Below are 19,491 nucleotides of genomic sequence, written 5' to 3'. Positions count from 1 at the left end.
TTGGAAATAATAGGGAGATAACAGGGTAGGATAGAAGGGAAATTAATAGTATTTGGCAGTGTTATTTATTTTCGTTGGGCTTAATTTTCATTGTTTTGTATTTTAAAAAGGCATTTTCGTGAGTACCTAAATTCGTGGTTTTGCCTGTCAAAATTAGCATATTAGTAGGTATTTAATTTCATGGTTTAACCTCTACAAATACCTAAAATAAAGAATACAAAAGAATAAAACTATGCAGACGAAAACGGCGGTCACTTTAATGTTTCAAACAATTCTACCACCTGTATCAGCATAAGGCAAGTTCAATACTTACACTGTGTTTTCAACCAAGTGAACAACATCAGTCAAAGCCGATGCAGCCAACAACACTGAAACAATACTTCCATCTCTATGAGGGTCAACATTAATCACTTTCGCTATGTTTTCGTTTGAGTGCTCAACATCAAAGGAAGCCAATGCAGCCAACAACACTAGGCCAATCAGTTATTAAAGTACATATGAATGATCTCTTAATTAAACCACTGTCCATCAAGTTGCACCATCAGTACTTTCTGACGATCATGATGTTAACACAGTGGCTTAAGAGTGGTAACTTAGACCCCAACCTGCTGAATGGATAATTGTAGCTCACATGACAATGAGTGAAAGATCGGACCTAATTATCAGTGGCTTTTAGAAAGGTGGACTTGTTTATTTGAGCAATTTGGGGATTATTTACATGAGAAGCATTTGTGAGTACCATGAGACTTGATTGACACGATGTTGATACAGTGGCTTTGTCCAAAAATCTGTGAAGTGTGAGCTTTAATACTCTGCTGTAATTAGTGTATATGCATAGTGTTTCATTAAGAATAGTTCTTTAAAAAATACTTATAGCAATTTACAGGATTGTTGTTCTTTTGGATTAAAAATGCATGGATAAAGTGAAATGTGCTTTCAGAAGGATCGATTTGAATAAATATTAAACTTAATTTTTATGTACTGTTATTTTGTATTATTTTTTCTTTCATTTTCATTATTACTATTGTTTGAATACCTTATGCTTTTTCTCTATTTTCTCTCTATCCTTACTTACCTCACATATCGATTTAAGGCAGTGAGTGTAAAATTATGGCTATCAGATACCTTATCAAACATGTGCATTGAAACAAAATGAAATGATTTATAATTCTTGTTCCAAAAGGTTAAAATAAAAAATAAAAGAAACACATGTAAAAGCTAATATTTAATTACCAAATTACAGTATTGACCTTGATTTATCAAATACTAGTAGCTGTGTTAATCTCTAGGAATAATACACTGTAAGAAAAGGAGGGGGGCATCATCCTACGTGGCTTGTTTTTCATTGGGGATTTATATTCGTGATTTAGGGCAACAACGAAAACCAAGAAAATTGGTCCCCCACGAAAATTTATGATACTACAGTATTTTAGATTAGCACCAACTGATAAAAGTCTTGTGCAGGCAAACTACATTTCCTGTATTGAACTTTTACACCTTACATAATGGATGACCCTCAACAGTATCGATGCACTAAGATCAATGACACTGAGTCACAACTGCAGGTGGAAATTGTTAAACAACAATGAATATTACAGCAATATAAGTGCGCCAGTAGAATAACAGATGTAGCATGTGGCATAGCTTCTGTGGTCATAGTGGGGCTTGGTGTGACTGGAATAGCCATCACAATGACAGTTGGTGGAGGAATAGAATAGCTTTAGTGCTCTATCTATCGTTGCTGGTGCAGTTACCACAAGCAGGAAATTATTATCAAGGAAACTCGAAAAGAAAATGAGTCACAATATAGCAATAATTACAGTGGTAGAAAGTAGTTTTTGCTGGATTACAAAATTATACTTGGCAGCCATTGACGACTCCTCACTTGGACAACTTTAATACATAAAAACACATTTAGGAGTGCAGCAGGTGATAAGTAACCATTTTGTTTTAATCAAGTGAAAAACATCATATATAATTGTGTGGAAAATTATTTTTCCAGTAATTGGAGGGAGTCTGTAAAATGATTACACCAGAGATCCACATTTCCTTTCAACCACAAGTTTTTTCAGTGAATTAAGTTGCCACCAATTTATAACCAGTTTCTCATATCAGATTCACCATTTGGATACTGGCAGACAAATCTAAAAATTTATAAGATTAAGACTTTTTCAATCTTCATCAATTTAAAAAAATTCATAATAAAGAAAAAACATGAAAATTAAATGAAAAATAATTCAAATTCTTTGCCAAACAATGTAAAATTTACCTCGTTTTGATAGTTTAAATTTATGACTTATGGTTTTCCAGATGTATTCACGTGTACATTTGGTGATTAAAGATGAAAACAGAGGCTAACCTATATTTCAGTGGCCTATATTTTTCCACTAAAAATAGGTTAGTGTCCAGGTAGTAGGCTAATCTATATTTCAATGGCCTATATATTTCCACTTCAAACTGGTTAGTGTCCAGGCAGTAAACTAATCTATATTTAAATGGCCTATACATTTCCACTTCAAACAGGTTAGTGCCCAGGTAGTAGGCTAATCTATATTTCAATGGCCTATATTTTTCCACTTCAAATAGGTAAGTGTCCAGGTAGTAGACTAATGTATATTTCAATGGCCTATATTTTTCCACTTCAAATAGGTTAGTGTCTAGGCAGCAGGCTAATCTATATTTCCATGACCTATAAATTTCAACTTAAAACAGGTTAGTGTCTAGGTAGTAGGTTAATGTATATTTCAATATATATATATTGACATCATTTGTATAAATCTGAAGGACCTTAAAGATAGGATGCTTTCTGTCAAATCTGGTCAAATATTACCGAGAAGTTTTTGAGAAGTTTTAAAGGTTTTGCTTTGTAAGCAATAGCAGCCATATCTGATGGCAGATTGGCATAATTTGTAAACAAATGAAAATCCTTCATGCCAGGAGGGTGTATGGCAAAATTAATCAAACTGTGTTCAATTCTACTGGAGAAGAAATTGATTAAAGGACTTCTCATTTTTAGTAATCCATGGCCACATCTAATGATTAACTTCAACTAGCATTACTTGTTCAAAACCCAAGCTCATCACAGTAGGATGCTCTCTGACAGTTTATTTGAAACTGATCCAGTGTTTGTTTTATATAACGTTGAAAACAGCAAATACTGATGGCTGGACAAAACATGGACACAGAAAAATACCATAAGCTCACTCATCCACACAAAGACTGCCCAACATCTATGCAGAAATGAATACTTACCATTATTGTATGACAAAAGGAACATCTGCAAAATACTGAAACTTCCTCCAGTGAAGTCTAGTAAAACATTTCCAATACTCCATCCTTCTGTGCTTTTTCTCCTGAAGTTCATGTAGGCCTACAAAGCAAATAGATGTGTCAGGTATAACATCTTTTTTTCTTCAAAGTTTTTATTAAATTGTACAAATCATCAAGACTTTTATTTTTTTGTAAACACAAACCACTTGCCAACAGGAGCATATTTGAAGTGTTTTACACCGTAGTCAATAACAATGACTATTCTACATGGTACTGAATAGCACACTGTGACTATTCTACATTGTATCGAATAACTGACTATTCTACATGATACTGAATAGCACATTGTGACTATTCTACATTGTACTGAATAACACTGACTATTCTACATGGTACTGAATAGCATACTGTGACTATTCTACATTGTGCTCAATAACACACTATATTCTACATTGTACTGAATAACATTATGTGACTACTCTACACTGTACTGAATACCACTGACTATTCTACATGGCACTGAAAAGCACACTGACTATTCTACATGGTACTGAAGGGGGTCCCAAGTGGCTGAGTGGTTTAAAGCTCTATCCGTTATGGATCACTGCCATCTCACCTCTGTCTGCACGGATTCGAGTCTCGGATTCGGCCAATGTGGGTATGTGAGAAAGCTTGCCAGTAGCTTCTCGTGGGTCAATGGTTCTTTCCTGGGTTTTTCCGGGTTCTTCCTCCACCATTATTACTGGCCGCCATGTATAGCCTATCGTGTGCTGAAAAAAGGCATTAAACCCTACAAGAACAACAACAACATGGTACTGATTAGCACAATGTGAATATTCTACATTGTACTAAATAACACACTGTGACTATTCTACACTGTACTGAATAACACACTGACTATTCTACACTGTACTGAATAACACTTTGTGACTAATCTACGCTGTTAAATAGGACAATGTATATTCTACATTGTACTGAATAACACACTGTGATTATCCTACATTGTACTGAGTAACACATGGTGCCTATTCTGCAATGTACTGAACAATGAACTGTGATTATTCCCATGGTACTGAATAGCACACTGTGACTATTCTACACTGTACTGAATAACACTGATTATTCTACACTGTACTGAATAACACACTGCAACTATTTTACATTGTACTGAATAACACACTGTGACTATTTTGATACTGTACTGAACAACATTCTACAAAGTACTGAATAATACAATGTGACTATATGACACTGTACTGGACAACACACTGATTATTCTACATTTTAACGAATAACACATGGTGACTATTCTACATTGTACTGCATAACACACTGACTATTCTACACTGTACTGAACAATACATGTTCAAGATGTTGGACCAGGTATTTCTGAACAGTGTGCACACATTACATTATGCATGCTTGAGACATCAACATTATCTTTCTTAGATTTGCTTCTGTTGTCTTTCCCTTTGGATACTTTCTGTAATACTGTAGTCAAACTACTTCTGATTACATAGCACATATGCTGCAGGGAAGAAATTAAGTACAATTTGGTACATACTATACAAGACATTGCCTTAAATTTCTTGCAATTAATGCACTTGGTCAACATGTTTTACTAAAACCGCACAGGAAAAGAAAGCATATATTTATATTTCAGAGTGTTAAAAAGCTGCTAATATAACCTGTTACTAATGAAAATAGGCACTGCTGCTAGACTGATAACGTCCAAGAATGACTGACAAATCTGCCAATTGAAATTTTTTTAAAACAATTATATGTATAACCTGTAGAGGAATGATTATTACACACAGTAAGTCCAAAAGTCATGGGTGGATAGTAAATGTTGGCAATGATAATGGGCATGGGTTGTTGGGAGGTATCACATATGAAGTTGGCAGTATGGAAGTGAAGCTTAAAAACTAGTGACATAAGGCAGTGGGAATGGAAGGTAAAAGGAAGAGTTATTGCCCTTTGTCTATCAGAGCTAGAAAAGATACATTTTTCTCTTATTAGTAGGTCTAAATTGGGAAGATAGCAGGTTTATATCCCCAATGTTAATGTGATTGGGAACGTATTGATGGAGAAAAAGGCAGCTTCATATTTGCAGAAACCTCATATGAACTCTAATGAATATGCTTTACAGTGATGATACATTTTAAACTTACCTGTGGGATATATTTGATTAAGGTAATCCCAAGTTTGATGTAGGAGAAGTAATACAGGTATGTTAGCCAGGTAATTGTTTTGCACAGAGCCACTATCAGAGCTACTGCCACAAAGAGCCAGATGCCTATAAGTAGAACACGGGCCACTCTGGAAACCCTCTGCTTGTCCCTCTGAAATACACAACCAGCAAACTATTCATGTAAAACATCCAGACTGGTTGACATAATTATTAGTCTTTGCTACCTGATCTACTGCCAAAGCAAAGACTGTACTGCATACTCATCAGTACATAATTTTCTGTACAAAGTTTTCAGATGACAATAATCATCACAGCAATTAGTAAATACAGTATTTATACTGAAATTTAACTCAAATTTTATGAGAAATTCAGAATTTTAGATAAAGAGAGTAATTTCTTTTGAATTTAAAAAAGAAAAACGAATGAAAAGTTCAATAATGTTAAGCATAGATGAGTTATACAAGAACTGAAAAATAAGGCCCAAGTGAGCCAGATATCACTCAAATGAATGACTTCTGTGACTGGCCAAATAAATCTGGGTTGTTAGGATGCTGTCACTAGAAAGTTTTACAATGCTTTTGATTGCATGTTATAACAGCAAATGTTTTAAGGTTTCTCTAACTTTGTAAGCTTTACCCATGTCTGACACCATATCAGCATAATTTGTCCAATACTTAAATGTCCCTGTGCCAGAACATTTGAGTCAAAGTTAGTCATTCTCTTCCAATATTTCTTTTTGATAAAGTTGTGCAAATGTTTTTCTACTTTTAATAAAGGCATCTGTATTTGATGGCAGAATGGCATCATTTCTTAGCTGCCAACTCCTGAATACAAAAATACTGACTGCTTATGACAAAAATACTGATTTTTAGGAATGAATACCGTATTTGCTGGCCTATAAGACTATACTTTTTGACCAGATAATCTGAGCTTCATCTTGTACTCCGAATCGACTTATATATGGATTTTGTCATCCAAATCGCTTTATCGTATGTCACATAATTTTTGTACAGAATAGTTTCTTCAAAAGTATGAAAAAAAATGTGTAAAAAGACATTTCATTTTGGGGAAGATATAGTGTATGAAAAAAATATTGGACTCCACATTGAAGATTTGAAACAATTACATGATCATCAGTATTAAAATTAACTTGTATCAGATGTAATTGCACTAAAGCATCATGCATTAGTAATATATGTTGTCTGTAATATACGTTGTTTAAATTTGATACAGGTGCATTCGAATTTAAAAGTTAAAAGATGAATGACCATGACAGATATTGCATCAATTTTCTTACTGCACCTCATAATCAAATAAAAACTTTGCCCCATGATGAGAGAGAGAGAGAGAGTGTGTGTGTGTGTGTGTGTGTGTGATTTAACAATTTTCCAGTCATATTACTATGATGTCTGTAGTGTGGCAGTTTATAGTGATGTCTACCAATGGGGCATCATGCCGCAGACATGTAGCACGATGTCCCGCCCGGTCACATTATCGTGACACCAGGCCAACCAGTCCTAACACTAACCTCTTAATGCTGAGCACCTTGCAAGGCAGCTGTTAGTACCATTTTTTTATAAGTCTTTGGTATGATTTGGACGGGGATTGAACTCAACACCTCCTGCATCCGAGGAGGACGCGCTAACCACTAGGCCACTGGAGCAGTCAAGAGAGAGAGATGTATAATAATCTTCTTTTATTGTTCATTTACCTGATAACTGTGATCATACTCATGTACAAAAGTGCAGTACCATTTTCCATTATCAATTAATACCACTGGGTAAGCTATTTCCTTCTAGTTTTAGTTTTCACAAATCATTTTATCACCAATGATGCAATTTCCCTATTGCTGGTAATCTGAAGTAGCATACATTGGCACTTTTAATATTTATGAAACCGGAAGTTATTATAGCTTAAGTCCACACAGTATTGCAAATTGTATCCTATCTGTAACTCAATAAATTTTCAAGTCAGAGTCATCATATGTAGCTCAAAGTACATAATACATTGAAAATACTTCATGTGAAACAAATTAGATACTGTTAGTTACATTTATTGATCCAGACTGGAAAGGTTACGGAGTTACAGATAAAATTGGTGATGCTGTGAGAAACAAAGTGAAAAAGATGAAGCCAAGGTCTTGATCTGACCCTGTCTTATATTTAGCATCAACTTATATATGGATGAAGGATGGAAAATTTGCCGAATTTGCTTGTTCGACTTATACTCTGCATCAACTTATAGGCCAGCAAATATGGTACTGATTTTAAATTTTTAAATTCATTTGTAACTATTTACAACATGTATAACCATCAGTAAAGTAGGACATACCTTCCTTAATTATCTATTGTCAACGATGCATGTGTTGTACTTTTGCACCTTTCAAACGGGCACCCTGTTCCATTCAGGTACCCATTTAGAAGGTGCACAAGAGTGCAACACACACTCAGACACAGACTGCTTATATGAGCCTTTTCCACACCTTGATTTTTTTCTTCAATCATTATCAATTCCAATGTACCATTCTTCACTGATGATCTGAATTCTGTGCGATTTTCTTGATGAACTGTTTTCATTCTATCACACTAGTAATCCTTTGCAATTTTACTATCTGGAAAATGTGTGTGAAATAAATTGCCAGCAACACTAATAACTGAATGGGGAAAGTTCATTTCTATAAGAAGTTTAATAAACTGAATTTTGATCGAATTACACGAAGGTTCTCTCTGGTACTTATATACATCGTAAGATCAGGCTAAGTTGTGGATGATGAAGCAGCAAGCTGATTTTTATTAGCTTTTTCATGCTCTTGTATGTCATGGGTGCCTCCATGCCTAAATGCGAAATCACCTTACACAATTTGCAAAACGTAAAGTTTTCTCCTTTACTAGATGGTTTCACTAATCTAAACAAGTTGGCCAAATTGTCCTTCCAGTTGTTTTCTTGTCTTTCCTGGAGAAAATTCTGAACATTCTGCTTTCCTTTTCGACATGATTAGAAAATGAATATTACAAAGATGAGATACAGTGATAGTGGCAACTATTTGCGAAATCCAATATGGCGGATAAAGACAGGCATGATAGTCTTGATTTCGAATGAATCAGTCATATTTTAGAACTCTATTCCTACATACATGTGATACATTTATATCAGAATGGAACCGAGTCCACATTCTGAACAGAAAATTGCCAGGACATTTTTAATTATATTTTTACTAAAAAACATATTTTTAGCAAGAAAAACGTACACCTGTATTACGGTCCAAAATATGGGACAAATACAGGAAAAAGAGGACATTTGGCAGCTATGTCATTTGTATAAATATGAAAGGCCTTCAAGTCAGGACAGGGGTCCCAAGTGTCCGAGTGGTCTAAAGCGTTCACCATTACAGATCACTGCCACCTCAATTTTGCCTGCGTGAGTTCAAGTCTCTGATTTGGCCAATGTGGGTATGTGAGAAGGCTTACCAGTAGCTTCTCGTCGGTCGGTGGTTCTTTCTCTGGTCTTTCCCCACCATTTATACTGGCCACCATGTATAATCTATCTTGTGCTGAAAAATGGCGTTAAACCCTGCAACAACAAGAAGCTAAGACACAGAAATTTGCCCAAATTCTGTTAAGTGGTACTTTGAAGAAGTTATCAAAGGTTTGTCTATTTTTAAAAACAGCTATATTTGATGGCAGTTTAACCTGTTTGAGAAAACAAAGAGCTCTACATACCAAAATGCATTCTGCAAAAGTCTGTTTTTAGAGAACGATTTCAAGGATTTTCTATTTTCAGTTACAACAGCCATATTTGATTGGGGAAATGGCAATATCTGTATGATACCATAAGATCTTAATAACATAATGGATTTTGTTTTATATGGTCAAACTCTGCTAAGCAGTTTCTGATATGTCATTTAAAGTTTTCATGTTGGATTGGAATCATTTGTAGAAAGATGAAAGCCTTTAAGCTGTGATGTTTTCTGTAAAGGTGAGTAAATATCTGTTGCTGTTTTTCAAAAGTAGCTGTTTGTTGTTCTATTTTTAGCAGTGGTAGTGATTTGTAAAAATTTTTAATGCCTGGTTGCTTTCTGTCAAATTCTTTTCTATAACTTTTTGTGAAGAAGTCGTTTACACAGTTTTCTGTTTTTAGTAATGATGGCCATATCTGATGACGAACTGGCATGATTTATATGAACTTGAAAGGTTTTCATGCAAGGATGTTTTCTGTCAAATTTTATAAAATTTTGTTCAAAAGTTTTGTTCTAGAAGTCATTAAAAAGTTTTTTTTGTGTGTGTGTAACAATGGCCATCATTTGTAAAAACTTGAAAGTTTTTCATGACAGAATGTTTTCTGCTGAATACTATCAAATTCTGCACAGTTTTGTTGGAGAAGTAATTTTTTCTAATTTTAGTCATGGCATCATATTTGATGATGAATCAAATTCATTAGTATATAACTGAACAGCCATTATGCCACAATCCCATATGCCAAGTTTGCTTAGAAATGGTCTGAATGGATGACAGATGATGTGAGATGAAGGCATATAACCATAGCTTACTTGAACTTATGGCCTGGGGAGATAAAAATCAAACTTTCTCCTGCAGTTTAACAATTTCTTATTTATTTTAACACCTTGATACCTTGTATTAATTTTTACTTCCTATCACATGTCTATCTCACCTTATATATCAAGCACTGAATTATTGTGACAACTGTAATGAAGACTGCATGTATGGTAAAGATAACGTCATTTAATTCTACAGGATTAATTCCCCTTGGATGTAGCTTCTTGTAGTCATTCTGTAAAAAAAATAATTGATGTATATTAGTTTTACTAGCAGCTCATGTTTGGACACTTATTTTCTAAACAGCTGTTTTCTTTGCTCTCACATGAAAAAAATGAACTGATATCAAAGCCTTTAAATTAAAAGATGACCATAACTTGTACATGAAGCCCATGATCAAAGCATTGCTATACAACATATGGCTTTGATAATGGCTAAAATGCAGAGCAAGCATTTCACATAGTAATTTGTTGAAGCTTCATAATTTGCATCCAAAGTCCAGTATTTACAAAATATAAGCAAATAAAAGCCTTAACACCAAAACTTTAACACAGATTCTCTGTGATGGTGAACTTTATCCCAAGGTCAAAGTGGTGAGTGAATCTATCACTGAATGAAATGTTTTAACTTCACAATGATTCATCCCAGCGATGAAAAGATCCATGGCAGAGTATGTATAGGAAATATAGCACAAATAAAAGCCTTTAACAAAAATGTTAATAAAAATGTTTAATGACTGTCAATGTAACAACACGGTCTATGAGGCAAATATGCACACAAAAAGAAATAATTGTCTAAACCTCATAATTATTATTTCAAGTATGAAGAAAATCCATCAAAGTATTTTGGAAATAAAAGCAAAAAACTGTCATCAAAACATTAAAGTATAGTTTCTTTGACTTTGACCTTGACCACAGGGTCAAAGAACAAACAGTAAGTCACAAAATTAATTGCCTTAGCCTCATGACTTACGCCAAGTACGATGAAAATCTATCATGGGGTTTAGGACATATATACATGTGAAAATCTTTAACCAAAAACTGTAACAAGAGGTACAAGTGGACTTGTGATTGCTCACCTGCAGTGCTTTCCTTTTCAGCTGAGAGATGGGTGATTTACATGGCACCTTTAACTTTACACCCGGCTACTTAAAAAAAAGCCTGTATCCCCATTAGGGGATCTCCCAAACAACCCCACCTACTTCAGCAACTCACCCTCCAACTTTTACACCACCTGGCTGACATCTGCCTAATGTAAGAGAAGCTGCCCAAACAGTCTGGATCAGTGGGACGCTTTTCGTAGAAATATCTTCCAGTACTGCTCATTGCATAAATTACAAAAACAACTACAGTAGTCCCCCTCTTGAATGCGCCCCCCCCCCCGACTAGCGACCTTCACCTTCTTATGACCAGAATCACTTGGCACAGATGAGTTTGTGTTCAAAAGTACCCCTTAAGAATGGCCACCCCTCTAACATGGCCAGTGGCCAGCATATTAGTACAAAAATGTAAAATGTGTCCAGAACTAATAATTGCTTCTATTCGTGATGTAAGGTAAGTAATCAGATTATCTCTACCGTCGATACATGTCTCACAATGTCAGGTTTCTGTTACTGAAAGAAATGTTGACTAAAGTACAGGTAACACTCAGATTAATAGTACTGTATTATCATCAATTTTCATGGGGGACCAATTTTCATGGTTTTCGTTGTTGCCCCCAACCACAAATTTAAATTCCCAACGAAAAATGAGCCACATAGGATGATGACCCCCCACCTTTTCTTACAATGTTTCATTCCTAGAGATTAACACAGCTACTAGTATTTGATAAATCAAGGTCAATACTGTAATCTGGTAATTAAATATTAGCTTTTAAATGTGTTTGTTTCATTTTTTCTTTTAACCTATTGAAACAAGAATTATAAATAATTTTATATTGTTTCAATGCATACGTTCGATAAGGTATCCAACAGATTGTAAATTTACACTCACAGCCTTAAATCGAATTGTTAGGAAAGTAAGGATAGAGGGAAACTAGAGAACAAGCATAAGGTATTCAAACAATAGTAATACTGAAGATGAAAGAACACAAAATAATACAAAATAACAGTATATGAAAATTATATTTAATACTTATTCAATTCGATCCTTCATTCAACTACAACTGTTGCTGAAACACTTAAATCCTTCTGAAAGCACATTTCATTTTATCTGAGCATTTTTAATCCAAAAGAACAACGATCCTGTAAAATGCTATAACTATTTCTTGAAACACATGAAACACTACGTATATACACTAATTTGAAACACTATTATTAATGAAACACTACGTGTGTACACTAATTTGAAACACTATTATCAATGAAACACTACGTATATACACTAATTTGACAACACTATTATCAATGAAACACTATATATATACACTAATTTGAAACACTATTATCAATGAAACACTACATATATACACTAATTACAGCAGAGTATTAAAGCTCACACTTCACAGATTTTTGGACAAAGCCACTGTAGCAACGTCGTGTCAATCAAGTCTCATGGTACTCACAAATGCTTCTCAGGTGAAAAATTCCCAAATTGCTGAATTAAACAAGTCCAGCTTTCTCAAAACCACTGATAATTTGGTTTGATCTTTCACTCATTGTCGTGTCAGCTGCAATTACCCATTCAGCGTGAATTCGCTTGATTAATGAGGTTGCAAGGTTTACTAATACTGTGCACTGATCGTCACCAGTAACATTTGCTTTTTCTGTAATGGCATCCATGACCTGTTTAGCATACCCCTCGTGGAAGTGTGACTTTAATTCTTCTTTGTACACTTTATTTACTGTCTATTGGTTGAAGCTGGTCTGTACAAGAGGCAGGCACAAACATTAGCTGCCTGGTAAGCAAGTGCCTGCGCCATGTTCGCAGCTTCTGGTGGGTTAGGCCAGTGCTGTCCAACCTTTATGACACCTTGGGCATTGACAAATGTTTTTCTTGAAGCCGAGGGCCGCAGCAGAAAACAGAAAAGCAATGACTTTATAGCTGCTCCAGCTCTGGTGGGCCATTTGAAAAAACAGGGTGGGCATATACACACCAAAAAAAATAAGTAATGAACATTAAAAAATATCACATTCTAAAGTCTTAAACAAATTTGGAAAGCTGATATGCTGACAACAATTCCAGATTTTTTTATACAAAGAACTCTGAATTTTATGTTTGGGAAGGTTACTGCATATAAGTGTTTTCTTATAAAAACTTATGTCATCTAAATGGTGAATCATTTATTGCCAATGACTGCAGGCATTAGATGAACTGACCACAAATAGAAGGTACATATAAGTACTGATCCATACCTCCACTTCTGGTATCCAGTACATCCCAATGTTGAACAGGCCATAGGTAAAGAAACCTGTGATATTTAATCCAAGGAAATCAAAGTTCAAACCAACCACACTGAAAATAAAAATAAAGTTTAATAGCATCAAAATTATTCTAAATATTATAAATTTAATTAATCAAACTTATGGTCAATCATGCAACAAAAAAAAAGTTCATAGAACAAGAAAGTAATTATAATTCTCAGATATTTCATTCTCTGTTCTATTTTTAAGCACTTTATTTGAACAAATCACAATGCATAACAATAAGTCGGTACATTTCACTTTATACACAAGTCTAAAAACTGAAAATAGAAAATTCATAAATATAGTTGCAAGAGCAATCAATATAGTCTAAGATCTTCCACAATAAGTCCTGGGCTTGCCACTAACCAGGACCCACTAGTCTAGACCTGTGGGTCATAGGAGCTATTTTCATCTCCTAATATTGAAAGGTTTCTATACCAAAATGCTTTCTGTCAGTGTTGGTCAAAATCTGTTTAACATTTATTTCACATAAAGATGTCACTTTTAGCAATGACCATATATGATGGTGGATCGACATCATGTCAATAAAAGTCAAAAACCTTCAAGCTAGGATGTTTTCTGTCAAATTTGGTGAAATTCTTTTGAATGGCTTTAACAAGAAGCTATTACAAGTTTCTTTCTATTTTAGTAGCAACAACCGTATTTGATGAGTGACTGGCATCAACTGATTAAAATGTTTATATACGAGAAGATGATTTCTGTCAAATCTGGTTACATTCTGTTTGGTGATATCTGAAAAGTCATTTCTTATTGTTGGTAATGGTGACCACTGCGTCACTGATATAAATTTGAAAGCCCTTCATGCCAGAATGTTTTTTGTCTCCAAATGTGATCACCAGTTTCTGTTAAGAATTTTTTTATTAATGTTTAGGATTGGTGCCAGATTTGATGGTGGATTGGCATCATTTGTAAAAATTTTAAGGTTTTTATGCCATGATATTTTCTGTAAAGTCTAGTCCAATTCTGGAGAGTAAAAGTCATTCATAGATTATTCTAGTTTGGTAAGGACGAGCAGTCTTTTTAAGGAAGTCATTTAAAAGTGTTTTCTGTTTTAAGGAATGGAAACTATAATTTTAAGTTAATCAACATAATTTAAATATAACTGTAAAACCTCCATTCCTGGACACTTTCTTTCAAATCTGATTAAAATCTAAATCTACTTATTGATTTGTTGTGCACTGATGCAAGGTCAGGCTCTGTTGATCTATTTACTGATCAATAAAATTATAGCTAAAATACAGCTGAAAGGGAAAACCAGGTTTACAAAACATATCATTACTAAAATTAACTCTCCCTAACATGAAATGCAAGGTTTTATGTGATAGGCTCATTACAACAACATAGTCACCAAAACTTTGATCAGTACCTAACATATCTCCATTAGATCAGTGATCTAAATTTGACTTTTTTCTTCTTCAAAACTGGTCAGATTCTGTTGAGCAGGTGTAAGAACAATTACAAAAGGTTTCTCTACTTACAGTAATGGTAACCATATTAGATGATAGACTATCATTATTTGTATCAACCTGAAAGTCCTCTATGTCTGAATGTTGTCTATAAAATTTGATTTTTCTGGCACTGGTGGCCATATTTGATGGTGGACTAGCATCTTTTCTATTCACCCGAACAAGCTTGATTATAGACTGGTACCAATCTGAACACCCTCTATGAATGGATGCTTTCTGTTACATTTGGTGAAATTATTTTGAGCAGTTTTTGAGATGAAGCCTTTGAGAAGAAGTCATTTAAAGGTTTTCCTATTGGTAGTATCAGAGGCCATATTGGATGGTGAACCAATGTCATATATAAATCTAAAAGGTCTTCACGCTATGATGCTGATTGTTAAGTTTGGTCAAATTCTGTTTTGAAGAAGCAGTCATTTGAAGAAAAATATCATTTGTCAGTAATGAACTGCTTTCTTATTTGCAGGAATGGTGGCCATATCGGGAAGATATTTATTAATGGTGGTATAAATTATAATGGTCTTCCCACCAGGATGCTTTCTGTTGCATTTTAACAAATTATGTTTGGTAACTTTTGAGAATGTATTCAACCTTTTATTCTAATTTTAGTAATGATGGCTATATCTTAGGACAAATCGGCAATATCTGAAAGCCCTTCATGACCCTATGATTTTTTAAAAGATTTTTAAAATAACTGCCAACTAATACACAACAGAAAATGCACAACATGCAACAGAAAGATAGGGCCATGCCAAAGCTGACTTGGCTTACAGTCAGGTGATCTAACAACCATAGATTAATTTAGGTTTTCTTATTTTCTAAAACATTGTTTTTTAAATCTCTTTCTGAAAATATGATCCTTGTATACCCAAAGAAACCGGATGTTTACAGGTTCAAAGTAAAAGAACTTTTAACCTTAGAGTAACAGCCAGTATGACCACTTCTAGATGCATAGTTTGCATAAGCCACTACAGAGGAGGTCTCACATGAAATACATGCAGCCCACTTATTTAATTCCTTTATTAACATGTACAACACAAAGCAAACCCATTGCATGTAACCTATCCCAATATACAATATCTACTCATTAATATGGAGTGGTCTAGCTTGGTGTTTTATGATACATGAACACAAGTAGGTTGTTTATTATGAACACAACTGAGTTAAGTGTGCTGCCCAAAGACAAACCATGCTAGCCATCTGGGTTCATATGATGAACCCATATCCTTTTCTGTCAAGTATCTGGCATGCTAACCACTCATCCACATGCAGGAAGGCACATCAAGTCTATTCTGCATCTCAAAGCCCTAAGGAGGGTCATTAATATGAAGATGCTTCCAATTGCATAGGTTATAAAGGGATGTATACAGCACATATAAATCTGAGGTCAAGAGCTAAATATCAATACTAAAGTTAGTAAAGTATAAAATGTTGGTTACAGTGACCTACTTTGGTTTTAAGGGAGTTCAACAATGATGTATCAAACTGTCAACTTTAATGATTTTAACATTAACAGCACCCAATAAATGACCGTTAACAAAGTCAGTGAGGCATGAAAAATAGGTCAAAGTGATCTATTTTTGCAATACTTACAAAGATGCATCACCTCACCAAGTTTCATGATTCTATGTGGACAGTATGCATACTGAATGCCAAAAGCTCACGTGGTCATGAGTTAAATGCAAAAACTTGACCACAGTAAAAGATTCAATATAGGCCACCTTTTATTTTATGAATACTGGCATACACAGAAAGATGCGAATCATCATCAATTTCATGATTCTAACATAAACAGTACCTCAAAAGTAAATGTCAAAAATTGTTTAACACAAGTCAGCAATGCATAAAATGTGAGCCATAACAACCTATTTTTACAATAAGAGTTCATCAAACATCCCAAACAAGTTTCATAATGTCTGATTGGATAGCATGAAAAAAACCTATGCAGTCATCATCAACTAAATGCCAAACTTAACATAAGCCAGGTCAATGTGAAATGTAGATTAAATTCACCTTCTGTTTAGTGCCAGTGTGCTACTAACAGAGAAGTACACAATAATCTGTTCAATTATTTGACCATAAACAGCTGAAACAAAATTAAACTAAAGTCAGTGAAACATGGAAAATGAGTCTCACTGACCTACTTTTGTGATATGGGTGTAGTACTCATCCTGAAGCATCCCATACCAAGTTTCATGATTCCAGGTATAAACATGTGTATAAAATGAATACCCGACACAAAAAATCTTTATAGTCATGATATAAACATAAAAAATTAACCTAAACCAACACAATATGAAATGTGGGTCACAAGTACTTTCTTTTGTTGTATGGGTGTGGTAATGCAGAGATTTAAAACACAAAATCTTATACAAAGGCAGTAAAGTCTATTGTTAACTGTTAACTACATTTGTGATAAGGATATAGTTCTCTTCAATATACTTCTCACCAAGTTTCTTGATTCTAGGTATACCAGTATGTATATAGGATGCCACAAATATATTTGGCCATGAGCTAAACACAAACACTTGGCCAAAGCCAATAACATTTGAATTCCACATCACAGTGACCTTCTTTTGTTTAAAGGGTATGGTACTTATAAAGATTTATATAATCATCATGTCTGATAATTCTAGCATGAATAAAGCTTATAAAATAAACTTAAAACACAATTTAACCCTACCTAGTGAAGTGTGAAATATAGGTCAGTGACCTACTTTTGCTTAGTAGTCAATGAGATATATCCCCTTACCAAGTTTCATAGTTCCAGGGGTAACAGTAAGCATTCTTGGTGCAAACAACCTGAGCTAAGCTGAAACACTCAACCACTAACGCAGAAATAATGTACATGAATTTAACCATTCCCAAGTTGGGTAAGTGTTATGAAACTGCTAATACCATAAAATGAAAATCTGTGATGTGATGATTATATATATATATATATATATATATATATATATATATATATATATATATATATATATATGCAGATGCCAATGTCAATGCTGATGCTGAGGTATATCTTCTCTCCTTTTTGGTGAACTAAACAGCAAAATTAATCAAGTGTGAATGTGGTTAAACCAAACCTTTTCCTCCTGAAATTTTCATACACCTGAGGATAGAATGAAATTGTCCAGGCTGCAAAATAAATCCATCCAATGACACTGCTGATTATGACCAGGGCTGAGTTCTGGACAATGGTCACCAGTAAGAAGGTACCTTCTAAACTGAAATAATGAAAAAATACAGGCTTAGTTATTGTGCTGTATCAGAAGTATCAAAATAAATTTAAATAGACCCTACCATCCAATAGTCTGTAAATAGACCCTACCATCCAATAGTCTGTAAATAGACCCTACCATCAAATAGTCTGTAAATGGACTCAACTCTTTATTAAGTACAAGACCATTTTAAAATGTCATTGAAAATTAATTTAAAAAATGCACAAATATGACAGAAAAGTACTGAGATGAATAAATGATATAACTTAGTTTGATATATACAGATCTTTCTACATGTATTTGACAAAACTTTCATATTTTCAACTTTTTCATTAATGAGCGAATATTTTCCACAGAAATTCATTGATCTCAGTAAAAAATTAAGCAATATTCTGTAGACTTCCATATTAGTGATTCAACCTACTGAAATATTTCTGCATGTTTTCACAGAGTAGATCAATCTTTGCAGAAAATTCAAACCTATATATTTTAAGGTACAAAGGTAAGCAGAAAATAACATAAGGATATTGTTTAGAAAATTTCAGACCAAATCTGAATATGGAAAATAGGACAAGAGTTTTTTTTCTCAGTGCAGACATTTATGGAACTTCTGTACTTAATGTTATGACTCTATGGTCTTTAAGTAATAGAAAAGAGCAAAAACTAACTAGTATATTTCAACAAATTACTTATTTTCCTAGAATACAAAGTGTAAATTTAAAAGGAATATTGTGAATTAACTCCAAAATAGTCCTAACTATGTAATCATAAGTCCAAAAGTATAGTATTCATGTTCCAAATAAATTCCAATGGTGTTTTAACTGAATTCCAATCTTTAATGTGCTAATCTCCCAATAGTCTGTTTGATGTGCTAACAGTCCTGAGGTATCACAATGATATAATCAAAAATGTCCTTGAATGAATTCACAAAAATTCCAAAATAGTTATTTAGTCCAAAAATGATCTATGAGCACTTTGTAATTCCAATGAATAATTAATATTAAATGTTCCTCTTAAATTAAATCTGAACACAACTGAAGTTAAAGATAGGAACATATAATTCTGATGTAAATAACCCTAATATAAAAACCTAAGACACAATAACAGGACCTGGATGAGGATCAAAAGTTCATTTCCAGGGCATTCAAAGTTGTACACATTTATATATAGCTCCCCACCTGACCTGTATTGCAATAACTATTTTCTGAAAATACTTAATTGAAATTTCCATCAAACTGTAAATAAAATTTGATTTTAGAAAATTCTAAGGTCAGAATCAAGCCTGTATCTAGAACTCAAACCTAAGTAAACATGTTTACCTACAAGTGATAATTATCTTATAATATAATCTACAATCATAGACAAAAAT

General features: G+C 33.9%; 1 protein-coding gene across 4 annotated transcripts in view; it reads right to left on the bottom strand.

Annotated features, from left to right (window-relative positions):
* LOC149807215 (cystinosin-like) overlaps window positions 1–19,491 on the bottom strand; it is a 49,225-nt gene that overhangs the window by 11,945 nt on the left and 17,789 nt on the right. For all 4 annotated transcript variants that reach the window (XM_089963709.1, XM_089963710.1, XM_089963711.1 and 1 more), the window contains 5 exons: window positions 17,988–18,128; window positions 13,367–13,466; window positions 10,130–10,249; window positions 5,442–5,612; window positions 3,253–3,370 (listed from right to left, as the gene is read on the bottom strand). In XM_089963709.1, the coding sequence (XP_089819835.1) occupies window positions 3,253–3,370; window positions 5,442–5,612; window positions 10,130–10,249; window positions 13,367–13,466; window positions 17,988–18,128 (650 nt within the window). The remainder of the gene's footprint in view (window positions 1–3,252; window positions 3,371–5,441; window positions 5,613–10,129; window positions 10,250–13,366; window positions 13,467–17,987; window positions 18,129–19,491) is intronic.

This window comes from Sinohyriopsis cumingii, chromosome 1 (genome assembly GCF_028554795.1).
Source record: "Sinohyriopsis cumingii isolate HCF-2022 chromosome 1, ASM2855479v2, whole genome shotgun sequence".
In the NCBI taxonomy this organism is placed as follows: Eukaryota; Metazoa; Mollusca; class Bivalvia; order Unionida; family Unionidae; genus Sinohyriopsis; species Sinohyriopsis cumingii.
The sequence above is the reverse complement of the archived record's forward strand: the minus strand, read 5'-3'. Positions and strand labels throughout refer to the sequence as shown.